The sequence below is a fragment of the Manis pentadactyla genome, chromosome 12, assembly GCF_030020395.1.
Source record: "Manis pentadactyla isolate mManPen7 chromosome 12, mManPen7.hap1, whole genome shotgun sequence".
NCBI classification, from domain to species: Eukaryota; Metazoa; Chordata; class Mammalia; order Pholidota; family Manidae; genus Manis; species Manis pentadactyla.
This window is the reverse complement of record NC_080030.1, coordinates 42,159,369-42,182,325: the sequence shown is the minus strand read 5'-3', so window position 1 is coordinate 42,182,325 and position 22,957 is coordinate 42,159,369. Positions and strand designations below refer to the sequence as shown.

Sequence of the window (22,957 nt, the reverse complement as noted above, 5' to 3'; positions counted from 1 at the left end):
ACTAGAGAAGGGAGAGCATGGAAGTGTGAAGACTGAGTTATCTGATATTCAGAAAATTTAGACATAATAAAAATTTGGACTTTTGGGTTTTGTGAAATGGGAAAAAAATGGGAAGAGAATGAAGGATATTATAATGAAAGAATCTACATTATTTTATGATAATTCAGTATGGGATATCTGGGAGAGAAAGGCATTAAGGAGGTTCAAAAAGAGAGGAAAAATCATGGTATCATCACCTGAACTGAGAAAATCAAGAGGATGGCAATGGAGGGGGGATTGGTTAAGTTCAACTCCAGACATACTGAGTTTGACACAATAGCTGGCTATCCAGATAGAATTATCCAGCTGGTACTGACACAGAATTGGCACTCTGCGAAAATCCAAGGTGTGTGTGTGTGTGTGGCGGGGGGGGAGGGATGGTTTGAATCAATTCCTTCAATTCATTTTAAAGAAATTTGGTAAAAAGAATGGCTTAAATACTTCTGTAGGTTGCCCATTTTTAATAATGGAGAAGCAACTCCAAAAACGTCCTCTTGATGCTCATAATAATATATAATAAGAGTTCCCTGGATCTTACCAAAACCTGTAAGAAACACTCTCATTATTAAAAGTGTACATTCAAGGCCCTTCTAAACAGGAAAATCACAAATTAGCCCAACAGGACCAAAAGTGGCTCTCTAGGAGCTTACAATTTAAAAGAGAGCATGCTGGTACCAGCACAGTAAGCTCTGCAAATAGTTGACTGAAGGAACAAACATAAGCATTTCCATGATTAAGTAAAAACCAAGCTTTTTTTTTTTTTTTTTTCAAATTATTCCTACAGTGGGAGCCCGTAGACATCTTTTCTGACCCAGAGCTTGCCTAATCCTTCCGTTATTTCCACTCCTATTTTTTCCTTTCCATCTTGTGGTAACATGCATGTTGTGCAATAAAGAAGTAAGAACTGGGGCTGGAGGGCAGAAGAGTTGTTACCATGGCCACGTAGGAACTATCATGTAATTTCCAAATGAAACTGTTAGTATTAAAATTTTTTTAAAAAAGGCCTTAGCCCCAGGTATCAGTAAGTTTGTTAGATGTTTGTCTCCTGGTTCTCATCAAAGAAAAAGAAAGGCACAGCCCTGAAGGCCTCCTTCCATGTAAGAATGCCATTCCCAATAGCAATGTCAAGTGCTTGCTACCCTTTAAGGCTGCAGTATGAACATTAGGGGTGTGTGCACGCAGGAGGCATGCATTCGAGGAAGTGCTCAGAGAAGCCAAATCATAGTCTTCCTCCCTGTGAAATGATAGTGGCTCTTCCTTTTCTTTGCTTTGGCCAAGTGAGCTTTATCTTGGAGATAATTGAGACAAAATGCAACTGACAAATAAAATCAGTATAGAACCCCTATTTCTTGGCAGCTCTTGTGGACACAGCTGAAGCTTTCAGAGGTCTTTGAAAACCATGGCAACAAATGCCTTTGAAGGGTAAGCAAAGGTTCCAAATGTTTTTAATCACCGGTGTTTTTATGCTACCACTTCAAGCCTTCTTCTTCATTTCTTGTTCATCCGATTGAAATTAAGTTTCCAATTTCCCTACTGAGTGGTTCTGTCCTGGTCATGGCACTGACTGTTTCCATTAAGGTGGTAGAGTTTGTGCTCATATATAGTGGTTAAGCTTATCAACAATTCCATTAAGGAGGCACATGTATAAGTGGCAATCATTTCACACATAAAATTATAGATAGCTTTTAATGGGCACATTTTCAAAGGGCATTGACTAGCCCTCAAAATTATGTGCTGACACTGTTCTTACAAAACCTATCAATGGTAGCCCATGGCCTAATCCTGCCTAAATTTCTCTCTCCTTCAAAGAAAACTGCGGTCAATACTTTAAAATCCTTTTAAAGAAAATGGACTATTTCTCTGATGCTCATTCAGAGAAAAGTATACTTTGGGATGTAGGCTGCTCATTTCTGAACTCTTCTGCATACTTTATTATTTCAGAACTATATATACAGACTCTGCTATAACCTGATTGCTTGGGGTTTTGACTGAAAAATAACATTCAAGAAAAATCTATTTCATACATCTGCCATCCATGTTGTAAAACCTTTTCTTGCTATTATGTTAATTCTCTACTTGTGTGAGTTACAGAACAGATTTGTTATTTTTAAAGGAAAGAGATGTTTTCCTTGAGGCAGAATATGGTGGGGAAAGTATTCCTATTTTTTCTGCCACATTTTATTATTTCTTTAGCTGAAATGAAAAGATACTTAATTTTTTCAGTTGCTGAGAAATAAAGGAACAAAGAAGAAAATAACTTAATTATTTAATCACAATTTCTCTCTGCCATAGGTACTATTCTCTCTATTTTCCTTGAGAAAGAGTGTATGGATTTTAAGTTTTATCCAAATGACCATCATCTTATCTGATTAGTTTTGCAGTTTCAAAATCATGTATTAGGAAGTACTGAATGAATGGAGAAATTCTTATATCATCACCCAGGGGTGAGTGGCTAGATGGCATTTATAAATACGATTTTTTGTGTGTGATTGAAATCTAAGCATGTGATTTAAAAGAATGTACCACTTGAGTCTCTTTTATTTAGTGATGTGCACAATATTTTCTGTATATACCAGAGAAGGTGAATTACAGTTCTTAATCAAAATTCATGATTATTTTTTTCCTTTGACACTTTAGAGTTACTTATACGGGAATGCATTTGCAAACTGGATAAAAGTGCCTGTCCTACTGCTGCTCACTAGTGCCATAATGGTATATATTATAGTCTCCGTGGAGCTGGCGTTTCCTTTTCTGTTTGTTTGGCTTTGCTGACTGCTAGCACACTGATCGTTCCAAGTACACTCCTGCTGTCCAGCTGCCTCTGCCTGCTTTATCTCACAGTACTGGCCTCTGCTCTGATCAAGTGAATTTGCTTCTTGTCTTCGCCAGCCCCCAGTGGGATTTATTCTTCCCCTCCCTGTGTTATCTGGTTCATGCCATCCTCTCCCCTTCTCACCACCCAGCCTGCCTTCTGAGGAGTGTTGTCTCCCTCTTCCAGACTCAATTCCTATTTTACACATGTGTACGCACCTACAGCCCATATCAAGTTCCTCACAGCCTCTCTCCCAAAAAGGGCTGCTTTTTGAGCTCAGGGACTTAAGTGTTTGCATGCCCCGGGTATTTCTTGAATGACCGCCTTATTTTAGCACTGGGAGAAATGCAAAAACATGTAATCCAGAGACCCTGAAATCCAGTTAAGGATTCAGCTTGTACACAAAGGGAAAAGTTGTGATAATGTGTGTTAAACCATAGAAGAGTTAATCTCAGCACTACGAGAGATGCCTCAAAGCAGTATGAAGGGATAAAAGGGTATTTCAGAAGACAAAGTTAAGAGTTGAGAGAAGGGAGCAGGTGCACTGTTCTGGAGTAAACTTGAAGATGTTGTGATGGAGATGGTGTTTAAATTGATACCTGTCCAGAGGACCAGGCAGACAGGCAGAGTTCTTCTTCACTTTAAGTGCTCTGTGACGTGTTGGGACTGTACGCTCACTTCTGTATGTTCAATATTGTGGAACAGTATATAGTATTTTAGAAGAGCATGTTTGTTTTTTTTTGCTATCTGTAACATATTTTAAAAACATATATATATGTACCCAGAGATCAAAAATGCTTTTATTCATTTTCAAGATGTGAGTAATGTGCTGTTTCAACTTATTTTTGAAGTTTGACATGGTAGTGATGTTAACAAAAATCTCAAGAGGTACCTCTGTGGTAATATATTATGTAGCTATTTTGGAAAGTATATGTATTTGATATTTGATGTGGCAGAAAACAGTCCCAAGCACAGATGTATTTAGGTAGGCTCAGCTTAGGCTCCATAATTTTTATGTTTGAAACTTTCCAGATTTTTTTTCTTGGTTTTAATTTCATGAGATGTTTAGAAGCAATGCTTTAGAAAATGGCAAGAGACTCACTTCTAAGAGTTGACATAAACTTTCCCATAATGAGAACCATTATGACAAACTTAGATGCATCCTTTAATTTTTAAAATGTGGCAGTAAACCTGATCTCAGAGAAGGATGGAAATGGTGTGGTCAGCTTTTTCTCAGTATGTCCAGGGTGCTGGAAGGAGCTCAGCTCCCCTATCCTCTTCCCTCTCTCTGTAATACTTTAAGGTTGGTGCTGCTGCTGCAGTTGGTGTAAGTATATGAAATTACAGCAATTTCTGAACTTCAGACTGAGAAACAGGCTTTTTTCACTCTCCCTGTGCTCCTTCCTGATAGTCTTTAGATCCAAGGGAATAGCAGTGGGGACCAGGTATGTGCTAGCTCACCTGCGGGGCTGAGACGCTCTGCTCCTTCGCTCTGCTTTTGTTCCCCTATCTCCTTACTGCGCCAAGTCAGGGGATCAGAGTAACAGCCCTGATTCTGGGTCCGTCTTTCCTAGAAGTACTGTTAACGGTCCTGTGGACCATTTATTGCCCCTGAAAATGCTTCTCAGGTCGCCACAGGAGAAGGAGCTTGAATCAAAGGTTTCTTGTAAACACTTCCTTTTATGAATGGGTGTGCATGTATATTCACATACACATGCACATGTACATAGATACATATGTAAGTATGCATTTTTATGTACATGCATACATAGAGAGGGAAAGAGTATCCACAAACTTTGGAAATACATACTACAAAATAGTAACAGTGACTATCTCTGAATGATAGGATTATGGCCAATTTTATTTATTTATTTTTTGCCTATCTACATTTTAATTTTTCCACAGCATCTTTCACTTGTATAATAAAAATATTTTAAAGACCCGTATTGCAATTGGTTAAGCTGATTGATTAATTTCACACACAAAATAGGTGTTTTTCTTACCCTTTCCTCAAAAGGGAAAAATTGTTGTGACCAGCAGGTTTTCATACTTTTTTCGAAGCATTTTATTATTTGTTGGAAGAGGACAAATTTGTACTGACATGCAGCATTCATTGTATTATTCATGAAGGCAAATGAAATTGCATCAGATGGACATTAGGTGGCTGAGGCCAACAAAATATTATTTCTATTGAATCGCTGAGAAATTATAACAACCGAAGTGAAGGGCCTTGCATTAATGATACCACCGGGAATCTAGGTCTTTAGAGCAGCTGCCTGACCAGCAAAAATGAAATATTACAGTTATGTGTCCAAATAGCGATTGTTTGCTCTAGACTTACATCCCAGGGAAGAGGAGCCAGCCTTCTGGGAGGGACTTGGGTGTTACCCACTGCTGATTGCCATTGTGCAGGAATACAACTGAAACCCTTGAAATAAGGGATTGTAGCCCTGATGTCCAGAGGTTGCAGCTTTTTACTTCCTTTTCATATTTCTCATAAAACAGTCTTCTTTATATTCCCCCAGAGGGTGTTCCCAGTCAGTCTTAAAATTTACTCATTTAAAAGGACTAGTATTAGTATTAGTAAGAGTTTTCTCCCCTTTGATTTGAGTATGGAGGGCAGACACTGAAATTTGTGAAGCTTTTGGCTAAGGCACTGGATTATGCATTAGAGCAGCATTTCCCAGACCTGTCAAGAATAAGGACCACTTTGAAAGGGGATAAAATTTGAGGAGTTGTACATGACATGCTTGTACCAGTCCTCAGTGTCCCCAGTTGAGAAAACACACTTGGACAACAAGCTTTCATGAAAGAAGTGCTGCTTTCAAATGCACTTGCATCTTATGTGTGCCACGGGGACTACACACACACGAGAGCATGCGGCGCACATGGGTCCATGCATTAGTTCATTGGTTTGGTGATGGGGCTTGATTCTCATCTTGACTGTCTGCCCTTTACTGCACCTCGCTGTGCCAGTGGTGTCAAAAGCAACTGATGGTGAGAATTCTAGCAATTTGTGCTGCTCCCACTTTGAGAAGTTTTGTATTTTTTAAAATCTGAAAATAGTTGAATCAAGGGTAGAAAATCATTTTGAAGCAGCTGGAAAAATAGAAAGAAAAGGGTTTATCTTTGACTGTAATGGACTAATCACTGTAATCGTTTTATTTGTTTTTTACAAAGAGTAAGTCTATGTCTCTAAGAAGGCCTGGGTTTGGTGAAATATGTTGGAGCCAAGAAACCACTGAAATAGGCGAGGTGAGAGGTTTAAAAAGGTCGGATGGGCCCAGGGAGCCACTGGAGGAAGCAGGGTGTGTAGCCAGGCTGCAAATGTGGGCCCTGCTTTGCCGAAGGAGAGGCAGCAGCCGATCCAGCAGCAGAACTGGCAGTAAGTCACTACAGATTGGATTTCAAGGGAAAGACAGGGGTTGATTCTGAGATGAGTCAGGATGACTGGACAAACAGTGAGGCTGATGCTTGAAAAAAAATTTTTTTTTTAAATGGTGAATTTGGACCACCGAGCAACAAGACTGGGAGTTGAATCTGAGATGTGTGGTGTGTTCTGGCCTCCCTCCCTGCCTCTTGATCCATTGCTATCTATTTTTAGTATTTTATTTGTGAATCAAAATGTTACTTTCAATTATCTTCGTTTTCCCCTAAGGAGTTTAAGTTTCTATTTTAAGTAGAAACAGACCACAATCAAACTTGGTTTGGGGCTGGCCTGCTTAGGACTGTCCTTTTGCTTAAAGACAGAGCTGGATTAGAGATGCTGTGATTTACAGTTCATTGTGTGAAGTCACTTACAGACTTAATGGTATATATAAAATGAAAGGAATAGAAATTAAAGACTGAATCATTTACCAAGAAATAACAGGTCAGACTGATTTATTTCTGTAAGACTTAGTACAGACGTGTTCCTTTCTTCAAAATTGGCTTTGTTTCAGTTACCAATTAAGTGGGGTGAACTGTTATAAAAAGATGTATGAGTCAGGTTACAGTAGCGTTTTTCTAAGAAAAATCTTCACAGGAACAATCATTCTGTGGCTGTTTGCTTTGTACCTGCCAATATGGCAGTTGATCCATAAGGTGTCAGAAAAACAGGGCTTCATGTTCCCTAACTTTTATGTATTCCATTCTTTCACTTTTTTATTTTCAACTTTCATGACTTATGGTACACAAAATAGCACAAGTATTCTTTACCTTCAGTATATTTTTGCATGTTACATCTGGATCATATTTTGTCACAATTTGCAAAAGGTAGCTAATAAAAATGATTTTCACATGAGAATTTGCCTTACAAATCATAAACTGCCATAGAAATATTAATTATTATTATTATGACATAACAACTGTGTAGTCTTAGTAAAATTATTTCACGTATTAGGTGAGGGCTTCTGACCTTAAGCGAGGTTAAAATCTAAAGCAAACTAGTTTTGGGTTGGGGGGAAGAATGAATTTTGGTGGAAGGATACTTGAGGGTCTTGGCTAACTCAAATGTGGCAGTGGGACAGGCAGACCCCAGTGAGCTCAGACCCAGGCACCATGAGCCTGTCAGTCCCCCAGCCGTGCCTCTGCTCCTCTGTATGTGCGAACTTCATGTTCTCTGCAAACCCGGGTTTTCCCTAAGGTAGGAAGCAGGGCTCCCAGAGGTGCCCAAGAGCTCACATCTGGTGGCATTCTTCCGTTTAGCAAATATTTAGGGAAGGTCTCTGATTGGCTCAGCTTTGATCAGGGACATGCCCTCAAACCAATCACTGTTGTCAAGAGACAGAGTCACATTTCAGAGGTGATCCTGGGTGCTACTCCTGTGTCAGGGGCTGTTCCAGAGAAGAGGACAGTGTTGTGAGTCATACACCCCTACCCGTGTCTGCTGTACTTGTCTCTGATTTTCCATTGCTTCATTTATGAATGGCCCACTGATTCCTGCCTTGCTGGCTTGATGTAGTGATTAGAGATTATGCTTAACCTACAGTGAGGAAGAATCATCATCATTTAAATCTCCAATTGGCTTTATCAGTTTACCCTAGGATAGCTTTCTGCTCCTCAGCTAAGTAGAGCAAATACCTCAACACGTCATTATTTTGCCTCTAAATTGATTTTCTTAAACATAGATTTATTTCCTGTAGCTGGCAGCTGGAGATTAGTTAACATTTCTACTACAAACCAAAAGAAGAGAGTAAGAGTTTTGACAGCTTATCTGTGAATGTCTACCACTTACCTCTGCTTCTCTACCTTGTTAAGTATGTCAGGCTTTGGGGAGCAGAAACATTTTACACCTGGGTCTCTTAATATATCAAGTATATAGTTTCTTGCATATAACAAAGACTCAAAATTCCTTGAACAAATAAATTTTCTTCATTTTTTTACTGCTATATTACTTTCTTTAATAAAAATTTTAACTGGTCTTCCTTTACTTAAAATATACTTAAATAAATGAAGATAGTGTTTAACTTGCGTAGTATAGAATAGAGGCAAACACTTTTTAAATTAAAACTTACTGGCTGTATAAACTACTGGAATAGACATTGTTTTAGGGTTGGGTGAGTTTAAATAGTCCACTTTTCATCTTGCTATGTCTTTGATAGTGACACCAGAGAATATTATATCTTGCTCCGAGAATAATCCCAAAGAGTCGGCTTCCAAACTAGCCTAGCATTTTGTAGTAAATTTGAAAAGGAACAACTTTTTTTTTATAATAACTTTTATAATTGGCACTTCAGAAAAATGGGAATTTAGAATGGCACCAAATTATTAATCAGTAGAAAGAATAGATTTAAAAAAGGTAATTATACCAAATTTATCACTTCTTGAAATATATTCAGTGAAGTAAAATATAGTCCCTCTTCCTTGTTCTCACTTGTGTGTGATGAGGCGAATTCTGGTGCCCTGAAGCAGGTCCTGGAGTACAGATTGGGCTTTAATAGTTTTGGGCTTACTTCTAACTATGGTTGACTTTTATCCTTTTGGGCAGGAAAGGCAGCCACATTACTCTAAAGCCCAGAAACAAATTATTAGTCTAGTTTAGCTCTTCTCAGAGAGGCATGTTATGACTTTCCCCACATTCCTGGACAGTTAGACTGTGATTCTTGGTGTTCAAAAAGGTGTTTGAATGTATTTTGTGAAGAGGCTCAAATAAATGGCTATTTTTCTTACATTTTTCCTTGCCTTTTCAAGCATGAGAATGGTTTCCAGCCCTGACAGTTCGCTTTCTGCTGACTGGAGTGGATTTTTCAGATAGGCTGGAGTGTTTTGGATGATTCACACTTGGCTGCATGGATGTAGCCTGGCAAGTTATATGATGTGAAGAGAATTAGTTTAGGGTAGAAAAGGATTGTTAAACTACTAGGAAAATTATAGATGATTTTAGATTGATTGGAGGGTGTTGCCACTGAGGGGCTGTCCCTACAAATTTGAGCTCTGCTGCTCTGGAGATTTCGTACCTAATAATGATGGTTAGCGTGTAACGGGTCCTTGCCCTGCCCCAGACTCTGTGTCACGAGTCTTATACGCATTATTTTCTTGAGACCTCCACAAAATCCTAGGAAGTCAGCACTGCAATTAGTCTCATTTTACAAATGAGGAATGTGAGGCATATAAGAAACGAAACCAGTGTTGAACTGAGCTAGTGGGACTGGAACTCCTTGGGTTCTGCTGTCTCCCCTAAGGGAAGGCATGTTTCTAGAAGGGGTGCTGTAAAGTGAGGACTGGTGCCTGATCGTGGCTGGCCCCTGGTCCCACTAGGTTTCCAGGGAAGAATGGGGCAGCCCAGAGCTTCTGGGGTTCGTCCCACTTGCCAAGGGGAAATGGTGCTGTTACCATGGACCAGGCAGAACCTGGGTTACCCGTGTGCCCCCTTCTACCCTACCCAGCACAGGGTTAAGGTTTGGGATGACGCCACCCTCTATACAGAGAGGAGACCATGGGATGAAGGCTTGGGTCAGCAGAGAGCAAGGCATGCCAGGCCCCCTGGGGCAGGAGGAAAGTCACAGGTGCTCAGGCGAGGTTTGTTGCATGAGCAGAACCCACCAAGCCTCTGACTGCAGTTTGCGTCTCTGCTGCTTGTTCTTCGCTGGAATATCTGAAGATTGGAAACCACAGCTCACTTTCCTGTACTGTATAAAAGAAATGTGGCAGTGTTCTCTTGGCTGAGCAAGGTTCTGGTGGTTAACTTTATTGCTTAGTCCATGGTTTGCATAGTGGAGAGAAATAACCATGGACGGGTTGGTAGCAGAACTGGAAGGACAATGAAGATTGTTAATGCCATGCTGGGGTTGGTTAGACATTTTTAAAAGATCTTTTTCCTTTTTGTGATTATTGAAAAAAGCAACACTGAATACACATGGTTAAATGTCCAACATTACGAGATGGTACATGCTGAAAAAGTTAAGGTTCCTCTGGTCCTGTATCAAGATCCACACTAACTTTCTTGAGAGGTAAACACCATTAACAGCTTCTTCTATAATATAAGTGATGTTATACTCTACACATTATCTGTGCCTAGCTTTTCTCACTGAATAATATATATTGGAGATTTTTCCATGTGAGTAACGTGCAGGTCTCATTTTTTTAAATGACTGTATTTTAATACCATAGTAATACCTTTTACTGGCACAAAATTTTCTGGTTTACCAAGTGTTTACATATATTGTCTCTGGGCCACCCAGCAGCCATGGGGGGCAGGGCGGGTGTCAGAAGGCGCAGAGAGGTTGTCTGGTTTACCTGGGATTGCGTGGAGCCCGGGACTCAAACGAGAGTCCAGTGCTCCTCGTGCTGTGATGGTCCCCAGAGACACCTGTACTCCTTCCAGTTAGTGCTGTGGCTACAAGTGCAGGTGAACTCTCTAGAAACAGTGAAAAATCATCAATCTGGAACCCCAGAAAGCCAAATGAAAAGGAAATATGTGCCTCAGGAAAGTGATAAAGAGAAAAATCAGAATTTAGAACTAGAATGGGCCCTAGGGGTCAATAGAGTCTTCCCTTTCCTTTTCCAATGAGGACCCAGGGCTAAGTTATCAGATAGCTTGTATAGGCCACACAGGTCATTTTCTTTCCTAATGCTAGTTCTGGAGGGGAGGAAAAGAAGACCCATTGCTGCTGGCTTTCTTGTTTTCAGTAGCTAGAATGGGGTGCAAAGAAGCATGTAAACTAGGAAGCCAGACACCCTTGGGCAATGAGAAAACTCCTCTCCAAGGACTATGAAGTGGCTCTTCCAGAGAGAGCTCTCCCTAGGGGTATGTGTGTATGGCCACATGGACTTGAACTGTCTGGATGCCCACGTGAGGGGATTTTAATACCACTTTGACTTCCTCTCATTCATTTACTGAACATCTACTAGTCACACAGCTCTGTGCCGGGCCAGGGGTATTGCAACATATGCTGAAGAAACTATCCCCAGTGATAAGCCCTGTAAAGTGCATGAGATTACCTGTGCCACTTCGGGTTAAATTTACCATGCAAAGTAGTGCCCATAAATACAAAACAATTCTCCTTATGAATAGGCTTTGTTTTGTTTTTATCGAACAACCATCCTATAAAAGTTCATTGGCAATAGGTTATTTCAGTCAGTGAAAACCAGCATCCATTTATTTCTACCTGTTAAGAGAAATTGTTATTCAAGCTGAGGAAGTAGACTAGTTGTAAGTCTGAGAGCTCTGTTTTGGTTTATTTCCTCATTTTTGAAATGGACTTAAATTAAGAAATAAAAGAAAGAATGAACTTATGTTAAAAACGTGCTGGAGGAGCCCACCCTGAGACCACTGACTCAGATGCTCCTGCTTCTTCTTTCAGTGCTTTTATCAGGGTGCCTGAGAGGAACTTTCCCTAGGATTTTGGAGGGCTCCTGAAGAAGGAAACCTCTTATCTCACAGTTAGTTGGCCAAGAGTCTACAAGGGACAGTTCAGGTGTGGCAGCTTGAAGGCTGTTCATACTCTGCGCCATGCCAGCTCTTAGGGAACTGTTGCTCTGTTCTCTCCTGAAGGACCACAGTAGTGGGCGGTGGGACAGTGTACCTATCAGCAGGTCTAGGAACCCAGGGTGGTAAGCACACTTCTGCTCAGGGTCTCTGAGTTTTACCCTCTAGCTCTGATCGCCGGACCATTTTCCTCTTATCTGCCTCTTCAGCTTTGGAAAAGAAAAGTTTGAAATTGCTTCCACTGCTTTTGGACACTAGTGTTTAGTCTTTAAATGAGTCCAGGTAGAAAGAAAGCTTGGAGAACTTTCTGGACACCATTGAACAGAGCCAAAGAGAGGGGTCTAGAGGTGAGCTGAGTGCCGCTTGGCAGTGAGCTAATCATGCCTGTTGTCACCCTGCCTATCTGTTGTCCCAGAAGGAGCATTTTCAGAGAGTCTTTTCCTGGGCGGTGGAAGGGCACCTGCATATTCGTTGAGCCTTAAGGGGCATTGAAAGTGGTTTGTTGTCTCCAGGGTGTGACAGTGATGTGGTGGTCACTGATTTCATTATGTTTTCCTTTATTGCAGCTGTTGGTTTGATCCTGTGCCACTGCTTAAAACAGCTGTGGCTTTACAGATGGTAAGCAAGGCTGGACAAGGAGAGAGCCCTGGTCAAAACTTTTAGCAGACTGGGGTCTGATGGGGGCTGAGAGAGGATTTCCTCTTTACGTCATTTGCACTTAGAAAAAGAAACTTTCCAGGACAACTAACTTTTCTAGATTTCCTTTAAGTATTTTTTTTCCCCCTCTAAAAATATACTTAGAGGCAAATAATATTTTTGTTTCACTTAAAAGATAAAGGCAAAATGTCAGTTGAAGGTGGTGGTTGTCACTGATAAGGTATAGTAGAACCGACTAGCTGTGAAAACATAATTTGGGATGCATTTATTGAGGTGTGCCATTTTTATTTGCATGCCATTACGTACACATGTGGTTGCAAAACAGTTCAAGTAATGGCACTTCAAATGTCCTCACTGGATTTTTAGAAATGTATTCACTGAGATAGCCAAATTTCGATTTCACTTTGTTTAGATCATTGCTCTGGCTGCAAATCAGAGAATATTCACTTTAATATCTGAGTACAGTTTATTTCTAAACATAATGCTGTGGTCCTTCTTTGTCAGCATGTAAATTTCTGATTTGCTTCCTTATTTCTTTGCTTTCTACCTTCTCTTTCTTTTACGCTGCAATGTGCTGAAAGATTTTCCAGAAATATTTTGGTAATATATGTCATAATCTACTGGTGAACATATTTCATGTGCTTTATCTCCCTTATCATTAACTATGGGGAATGTTAAGAATCATAGGTTCTGGAAATAATTTTCTTGCTGCTTCTGAAATGTCCTCCCAGTGATATGTAGTAATTACATTAGGGACTTATGTTTTGATTACAGTTCAAAATATAACAATATTTAGGCATTCTGGATAGGTAGTTACTGAGTTCTTTGCCTTCCACCAACCCTTCTGTGGTATTTCTGGAGAACAAGGTCTTGTGAATGAGACAGACCTGGGCTTTAATCACAGCTCTGCCATCTTGTAACCAGCTGATGTTGAGCAAGTCAGTCAATCTCTTGAGGTTTCAGTTTCTACTTCCATAAAGTGAGAATTACATAACCTGACTTGTCAGTTGTGATGTTTAAATGAGATCAAGAGCTAAAGTCAACTAGCACAGTGCCAGGTTCACAGAAAGCACATGGACCGTACTAGCCAGTCCTTGGGCCCAGCTGCACAAAAAGAAATCGGAACAGGTCAACTTAAAATGTACATCTTTGATTCCTTTTCCTGCTCCATGTAGATGCTTTCTACTCCTCTGACTTTATTTAAAAAAAAAGTTGTGCTAAAACATGCATAACATACAACTTACTCTTTTCATCATGTTTACGTGTGCAGCTCAGTGGCATTAAGTACATTCACATTGTTGGGCAACCATCTCCACCATCTCCAGAAGATTTTCCAATCATCCCAAACAGATACTCTACTCACTGAATAATAATTCTCATTTCCCCTTCTCCACAACTCATGGTCATCTCTGTTCAGGTGGAATCATACAATACCTGGCTGGTTTCAGTTAGCATCTTCCATGTTCATCCATGTGTTAGCATGTATCAGAATTTCCTTCCTTTTTAAGGCTGAATAGAATTCCATCTTACGTATATGCTACGTGCTCTTTATCCTTTTATTTATCAGTGGACAGTTGGGTTGTTACCACCTGCTGGCTGTCATGCTGCTATGGACATGGGTGTGCAAATATCTCTTTGAGTCTGTGCTTTCAGCTCTTTTGGGTAAACACCCAGAAGTGGAATTTCTGGATCATATGATCTCTGGCTTCACCTTGACATGCCTCCCAAGCTTTGGCACTGCATTCACAATAACTGCATGGATTGTTGCTTATTGGTATGCTCCTGAAATCTCAACTGCAACACGTTTGAAATTGTTCCTCACCTCTTCTTCCTATTCCTCTTCCAAGCCAGCTCCTCTTTTTGATGAATAAAAGGAACAATTTCCAAGACACCCTGGCACAAACCGCCAGAATCTTTGCTGTCCTCCTCCTCCTCCAAGAATTTGGCAAAGCCATTTCTGGCCTCTTCATCTCTCCTCTCTGCCTGGCCTACATTACTACTCAGAGGTGATTGGTGTGTATTTTGGGTTGACCTCTTCGGCACCACTTTGAAGACTTCTCGTCCTTCATTTTTAAATGAAAATCACACCCTCCCATTTTCATTAGAAAACCTTTTGAACTCTCCTTTCTACAATGAACTTCCTTAAGACCAAGTCCTCCTCTTGCGGACCTGAGCCTTAGGGTCCTGAGTGTGGCAGCCATTGCTTTGTGTGGTGCCATTGTCTTCTTAGTCGTTACTTCCCTTACAGAACTCCATCTGTCCCCTCAGGAGGCCTGTGCTGCCCAGATGGGATTGGGGGTGGTGGTGGTACATAACATAGGGTTTTAGCAATTTCCATTTTGTTCAGATAACAGATACTTGTTAGGCTCCACTGTGTGCCTGAGAATGTGCTGGGCATGGGATATATGGTGATAAAAAAGATGGGTGTATAGTGCATCGCTTGTCAAGCCTAAAGTGATGTGGGGATTGAGAGAAGCAACTGAAGTCCAATGTAGGAAGAGTTATGGCTGAATAAAACCTGGGTGTCATTGGAGGGGAAGAGAGGATTTCCCAGAGGATGAATATCTTGACTGACACCCCTGAGAAATGAATAAGAGTCATTTGGGCCAGGAGTAGGGAAAGTGTGTTCCCCCGAGAAAGAAAGGTGCGTGAGAAGTCCTGAGGGGGAGAGGAGCATGGCATGTTTGAATGGAAAGACATGGTTCAAACTTGGATGTAACTTAGACAGAGGTGAGAGAGAGGGCTAGGAGAGGAGGTAAGGGTTGATGGGGATCAGCTTGGCCAGCTATCTAAAGGCAGGTCAGTTCTTCCCTTAGAGCTTTGAGGAGCATCAGAATAGTAAAGCAGACTAGCGGCATGGTGAGTATGATTTTAGAAAAATCACTCTGGCAACACAGTGGGGAGTGAGCGACGGGGAGGAAGGCTGTGGGCAGCGGGTGGCTCAGTGGGCTGTGGAACAGTCTGTGTGGGAGGTGGTGTGGGCGATGGCAGTGGTGGTGGGCCCAGGGCGAAACCGATTTTGCTTTGAGAAAGAATTTAAAAATAATGCATCTGAATGAGGAGGAGGTTAGAACTGCTTTGAATGAGGAGGAGGTTAGAGCCCAGAATAATAAGATAATAAAATAGTCTCAGGCTTTGTGGTGTGGTGGTGAATAGGAACAGTGTGGTGAGGAGAGAAGACGGCCAGTTGTGTTTGGGATGCGTCCATCTTGGAGAGTCCGAGGGAGTCAAGGCTAAGTGGGGGTCGGGAGGGGGGTCTACAGGCCTGAAGCTCAGTGAAGAGATTTGGTGTGGGATGACTTCCAGGATGTGCTGGTGGAAAAGTGTGACAAAAGGAAAGATTAAACCCCTCTCAGGCTATTGCTTGTTTCATTATATTTTTTGGGGGTGGATTATTGCAGTATAATTGACAAAATTGCACGGTATTTAAAGTGTACATCTTGATAATTTGATATACATATATACTGAGGAAGGATTCCCCCATTGAATTAGTTACCTCATAAATTTACCTTTCATGTGCCTGTGTGAGAACAGTTAACTCTTTGAGAAAATTTCAGTTATTCATTACAGAATTACCAACTATAGTCACTATGTTATAATCAGATTCTCAGACTTTATTCATTTCTAACTGAAAACTTGTTGCCTTTTATTGGCCTCTCTTCATTTCCCCCACCCCTCAGCCCCTGGCAACCACTTTTCTACTCTCTGTTTCTATGAGTTCGACTTTTTTTTTAGGTTCCGCAGAGAAGTGATAGCATGGAGTATTTATTTCTCTGTCTGTCTTATTTCACCTAACATAGTGCCTTCCAGGTTCATCCATGTTGTCTCAAAGGACAGGATTTCTTTCTTTTTAAGGCTGAATAATGTTCCATCCTATGTTTATATCACGTTTGCTTATCATTCATCCATTGGTGGGCATTTAGGTGGTTTCCATGCCTTGGTGTTGTGAATAGTGCTGCTATGAGCTCAGGCATCTCTTAGAGGTAATGAATTACGTGTACCCTTTGGGCATATACCCAGAAGTGGGATTGCTGGGTGATAGGCTAGTTCTGTTTTCAGTTTCTTGAGGAGCCTCCTTATTGGTTTCCCTAGTGGCTGCACCACCTTACAGTCCCACCAGCAGTGCACAAGTCCTCGCTTTTCTCCACATCCTCACTTGCTTGTTTTAATTTAGTCTGCTTTTATATTCTTTTGAATCTTTGATTAGGCGTCATTGCTTATTTTTGCAATGGACAGATGTAGACTTTCTGTGTGATAACAATAATGCAAAAGCAGCTGCTACTGAAAGAGGGAAAATATGAAGAAAAGGAAAAACAGAAAGTCAAGAGAAACTATCCCAGAGAAGTGTGGGGAGAAGCTCTGTGGAGGGGAGAATCCCTTTTGCTGTGCCAGGAGCCACAGGTTGGCCTGGGAATCCTGCTCAGAGGCCTCCTCTCTCCTCTTCATGTTCTTGCTTATGGGTCACTCACCTTCTCTCCTCTCCACTTCCTAGCAGCCAAACCTGATGTGAGCCCACATACTATATTTTTATTTCTTGATGGGCAAGACAATAGTAAAGATTTCTTCAAACCTTCCCCTGAACCTCCCGCCCTGGCTTTGGCCTTTTGCCATCCAGGCCTGTGCAATAGGAACTTTTGGGCTGATATGGTCACAGGTACACAGAGTTCTTTGGTCTCTTCAGTAAAAGCACTGTATGTTTCATTAATAAAGTTGGCATGCATTTGCTTTTTAAATTTACTCTCCTTCAATAAGATTTTCTCATGCATTTACACAGACTAATAATAAAAGTTTAAAAGAAGTTTCTTTGCAAAGAAACAAAATTTTTTTTTTGTTAATAACAACACTTTACCAAGCTATACTCAAAAGGGAAGAAAAAACTACTTGTCTTTCTTCTAATTTAAGTTGAAGACTTACAAATTGTTGTTAATAATGTTTGGTTAAGAAGAATTTGTTTTTATCAAATATGTGCCTATTGAATTTTTTCTTGTTGCCAATTTATCAGTTCTAGATTTTAACACAGCTTTGGCAGGAGGAGGCTTTGTCACAAAAGGTTTGAATTACAAACATGATTCTGTTGTGATCTACATTTTTTTTCTTGTTAAGGGATGAATTCAATTATACAAATCCAGTGTATTTTATGTGTTAAATATTCTAATTCAGAAATTTCACTTGTTTCTATAAAGATACACATCTACAATGGATGGCCAATCCAAACATAGCATTTAGCCCCTGACCCAGTTCAGTTCTCCCCTCTTCTGGCTTGCAAAACAGCTTGTGTTTGGGAGAAAAAAGTGAATCAAAGCCATTTTTTGGCTTGAATGATTGTTGACTGTTTTCTTCTGAAACTTATTCTGAACTCATTTTTTTTTTGAGTTAAAATAAGTTAACATGTCCTAGGAGACTAAACACTACAAGTTTCTTTGAGGTGTCAGAAGAGTAAACATTTTGCTTAAAGGTAACATCTTCCCAGGGCATTTTGTTTCTGGTTTTATTATTTTCTCAATTTGTCTCTACTAATAAGGACATATTTTTCCTCAATTTGTCTCTACTAATAAGGACAATTCTAAAAATAACAATTAAGCCTGGATATTTGAGATAGTGTATGGTCTCTTCCTAAAATTACAAGTTTATAGCTCTGTTTACTAATTTGCTGGTTCCTATTACACAAAAGGGGAATGCAGATGTTAATTTGATCTGAAGCCTATTTATGTAGTGACTTTAATAATGTATGTCTAGAGACGGAGAACCAAGTGTTATGAGACCAGCATTTCTTGTCAAGCCCCACCCCGCCTTATTCTAATTGGGATTGACCCTTAAACTGAATAAAGAACAAAGAGGCTATAGTTGAAACATTTCACTGCATGTTGCATCTTGCCCTTGGTAAATTTATATTTTAAATTATACAGAGAATCTGAATTACAGGGTAGAATATATACTCACTTTTTTTTTGAGAATGGGACGCATATTTTAAAATAGTACATATCATCTCTTTAGTTCAAATACAGAAAATTCATTTAAATTAGTTTGAATTAGGTAATTTTGGAAAATTCATTTTCTTTCTGAAGAATTTAGACTTACAAATGAACTTCTTTATAAAAACATGCCAAAATTTATTAATTTGTGAAATTTAATATTCTAACACTATAAACCAGACTTCATTTGATGGATAAAGAAATGGTGGTGGCTTCTGAATTCGAGAGCAGAAATGTAGGCAATTGGATATATGGACCCAGAGTTCGGAGAAGAGGGTTGGGCTGGGTATGTTGATCTGTGAGTCATTTGCATGTAGTGCAATAGAAGCCATAGACATGGAGTAGATTCTCTTGTAGGATAATTTGGAGTCATACAAAAGAAGATCTGACACTGAGCCCTGTGTAGGTCTGGCTTAATGTTGGACGGTGTGAATTAGCAAGTAACACTGGGACCCCACAAGCTGAGAGACTGAAGGAACGCTGGGAGAGTTTTGTGTTGTGGAAGCATCTCACTCCCGACCCCGCCAACACACACACACCAAAGCGTGGTTCCAGAAAGAGGAAGGCAGAATTGTTAGATATTTCTTATAAGGGGCAGGATATTAGATGGAAGTTTGAGAGTGATGTGAGGTCAAGAGAGACCTTTTTTTGTGGGACAGACTCACATGTGGTAAAAGTAAGAAAGAAGCATTTGAGCAAGACAGATTTAATAAATAAGAGAGAAAAGATAATAATAATAAAATAACAGTAACAATCACAACTAATATTTATTGAGTGTTTCTCACCTCCAGGGCACTGTGGTAGGCCCTTGACATGGATTCTCACATTTAATTCTTAGAATAAAGTTTGATAGCGGGCACCATTATTTTCTGTAGATTAGAGAGAGGGGAACTGAGGCCTGGAGCTATTAACTAAGTAGCTCAGTGTTCTCCAGCTAGTAAGTGATGGGCCAACTTACTTCTTAAGGACTGAGCTTCGCCACTGCTTCCCACCTCCGACTTGAATTTAGGTGTTCTGCACTGTATGTGAATACCTACTGAAAAATTCTTTCAAGTGATATTTTGAGAAAGGCCTCTTTGAAACTCTCTGAAAGTTCTAACAAGTTTATTCTGACAACAATTTTAGCTAGTGGTCTGGGTCCCCCCCCCAAAAAAGTCTTATCTGCTGGGTTTATATAAAACAATTGTGTCCCCAAATATAAGCTGTATGAACTAAAAAGGTTATTTACCTAAAGAACTCCTGAAACAATTGGCTGAGGCAGAAATTAAATCTGAGAGTGTTTTTATACTTAGGGAAAGACAGAGAAAGGATGGGTGGCAACATAATAAGGTCAAGTAGGTGATAGGAAAACACCCTCCAGACAGCTTCCCTATAGATTCTAGCTGGCTAAGTTTCCTGAAATAATATTAATTCTGTCCTCTTGCTTTTAATAGGACATAATGACTACATGTGCCCAGCTACCAACCAGTGTACGATTGATAAAAACAGAAGGAAGAGCTGTCAGGCCTGCCGGCTACGCAAGTGCTATGAAGTGGGCATGATGAAAGGCGGTAGGTGTCCCCTTTGCCAGCCCGGGAGGGATGTCCGTGCCAACCACGCAGAGCGGGCCATTGCTGTTCCAATAACCATGGTGTTTCATGTTGGCCCTGCTAATTCATTTTTCTCTTGTTCTTATTTTTCTTGGCAACGAAGTGTTTTTATACTACATTTTATTTAAAAAGATAAGAAGTGGCTGGAAGTGGTAATTCTAACCTGCCATTTTGTGTTTTATATTTCAAATGTAAATAATTATATTTTCAAATGAAAGGTGTGTGGGAGGTGGTGGTGGAAGGAAAGGAAGACTGCTCAGTGAATTCACCTAAAAATATTTTTCTGCTCTGGTTTACATGGCTCATGCTAGAAAATGGTTATCTGAGAATAAACCTTCCCTAAATTGGGACTTGTAAGTGTGAGCGCCAAATAGCTAATGTATCTGCTTTCCATCTCCTGCATCTCGTAGAGAACCGAGTTTCAATCAAAGGCAACTCTTTCCTTCAGTAGTTGAAGGGACCCCCCTAACCTCAGCTTAGTCTAGCCTGGAGCTGGGAGCAGTGAAACAGGTCCTGAGCAGGAACAGGTCACAAGGCACTCAGGGTTCGTGCTCTGGGCTTGTGTCTTTGTTGTGGCTGTGGGTATGCATATGTGTGGTTTTCTGTCCCCTCATGTATCTAATCTTTGAATTTTCTTCTACAGGAATCCAATGTCTGGTTCTGGGGATCTTAGGTGCCCTATAATATGGTTGCCTGTTTCAGCTTCTTGTATTCTGGGGGGTTCAAGTCTTGAGGAACACAGCTCCTAGTCTTGCACAACTTTTAAAATATTCGGAGAGAATAGGAAATGTGTAATTAAAACAAAGCCACATGTGCATTCAGTCCTGGGAGAGAATAGGAAATGTGTAATTAAAACAAAGCCACATGGGCATGCAGTATTTCATGATGATACCAAGGAGAAGGACAGACCTGGTGTTGTGCAGATGGTAATAGGGGAAAGCTTTCTGAAGGAGATGAAACTTGGGATGAGTTAACGAGAACAAAGTTGCAGCAAAAAGAATAGTGATGTGTTACCTCCTTCATGCCTGGATGGTGGGGGAAATGGAGGAAGAACTGAGAATGGCGATCAGAATGAAGGTGTGCCTGACTGGTACAAAGCTAGCATCCGAGATGCCTTATGCCACGGCCATAATTAAGCTTGCCCAGTCGCGATTTTGAACAGAGTGTTTGGATTAAATTCTCTTGATGGGCAGGTGAAATGTTGAATTGTGTGAGCTGTGGGCTATATATATCTTGAACGTCTGAAAAAGCCGCTTTAATTGAAAGGCTAAATAATTCTAAGAATTTAACAGCCACGTTCAGAGAAGGACACTTTGAGTCATGAATGGATTCAATATTTAAAGAATTCATCTTTCTTTGTACTGTTGGAGAATTAGTCAGGCTTAATTAAACTACAAAAGCTTCTCAAGGTAACTTGATAAGTGACAGCAATATAACAGCTACGTGTAAGAAGCTTAATTTCAAACAGTGGAGTCCAAGTTTAATACGCTTCTTTCGCGTTGTAGGTCGAGTAAGCTTGGCCTCTCACATACTCTCTGAAACCTGAAATAATCAACTTGCGATTCTGAAACATTTTTTTCGTTGAGGGCACCGAAATGTTTTATCCCCATATCGCAAAAACAATTCTAATTAGGTTTTTCCTAATTAATACTGCGATACAGCCAGGCTGCATAAATATAAGTTACACATACTCATTTTTAATCTAACAAAAATGTTAATAGGCAAAGACATAAAAAACAGTCTTCCCACTGTTTTCAAATAGGACTCTAGATAATTTGACTGCACTTAGCCAGTCTGTGTGCACATGCAGATGCTCGTACATGTATACTTATGACTGTAAGACATACGTCTGTATTAGTTTGCTACTGTATTAGTCTGCTTAGCTTACCGTAACAAAGTCTACAGACTGGGTGGCTTAAAGAACAGGAAGTGATTTTCTCAGTTCGGGAGGCTGAAAGCCCAAGATCAAGCAAGGTGCAGAAAATTTGTTTTCTGGTGAGGCCCCTCTTTCGGGCTTTTAGATGGCTGCCTTCTGTCTGTGTCCTCACATGACCTTTCTCTGTGGGTGCGGACAGAGGAGAAGCCTTCTCTGGCATGTGTCTCTGTTCTTATAAGGACTTCAGTTGTATTGGTTTCGGGGCCCTCCCAAAGAGCCTCATTTAGCCTTAATTATTTCCATAAATGCCTTATCTCCAAACACAGTCACAGTGCAGGTTAGGACTTCAACATACGAATTTTGGTGGGACAGAGTTCAGGCTGTAACAGCCGTAACAGTCTATAATCTGCAGGGTTGTTTATACCCAAGGCTCTCTCCCAGGTTTGTGGATGACCGCCCTTCTCCCTGTGTCTTCAACTGGCCTTTCTCTATGCACATCACATGTATCCCTGATATTTTCCCTTATCTTGTAAAGATACCAGTCATATTGGAACAGAGTCCCACCCATATGCCCTCATGTAATCTTAGTACTTCTTTAAAGACCCTGTGTCCAAATGCAGTCACATTCTAAGATACTTGGGTGAGGGCTCCCACATTAATTTTGAAGGGACACAATTCAGTACGTAACAGTATCCCAAAGACAGTCCCCAGTGGCCTGTTTCTCTGTATCTGTTTTTTTTTTTTTGAGAGGGCATCTCTCATATTTATTGATCAAATGATTGTTAACAACAATAAAATTCTGTATAGGGGACTCAATGCACAGTCATTAATCAACCCCAAGCCTGTATCTCAATAGTCTCCAATCTTCTGAAGCATAACAAATAAGTTCTTACATGTATCAGTTTTTATATAATGAAAACATGTGTCTTTCTTGCAGTTTATATCTGTGTATATGTTTTATGTCAAGCTTTAAAGCTGTAAAACTATAGGCTGTGTGAACATCTCATTCAACTATATGTATAAAGTGTTTATCATAAGCAATATAATTTATTGTATTTCCCACAACGTGGGATACCACGCTAACCTCAAGACACCCTGTGTAGC

At 40.3% G+C, this 22,957-nt stretch overlaps 1 protein-coding gene across 3 annotated transcripts in view; it reads left to right on the top strand.

Annotated features, from left to right (window-relative positions):
• ESR1 (estrogen receptor 1) overlaps nt 1-22,957 on the top strand; it is a 319,262-nt gene that overhangs the window by 126,195 nt on the left and 170,110 nt on the right. For all 3 annotated transcript variants that reach the window (XM_036911872.2, XM_057489098.1, XM_036911871.2), the window contains exon 4: nt 19,822-19,938. In XM_036911872.2, coding sequence (XP_036767767.1) covers nt 19,822-19,938 — 117 coding nt within the window. The remainder of the gene's footprint in view (nt 1-19,821; nt 19,939-22,957) is intronic.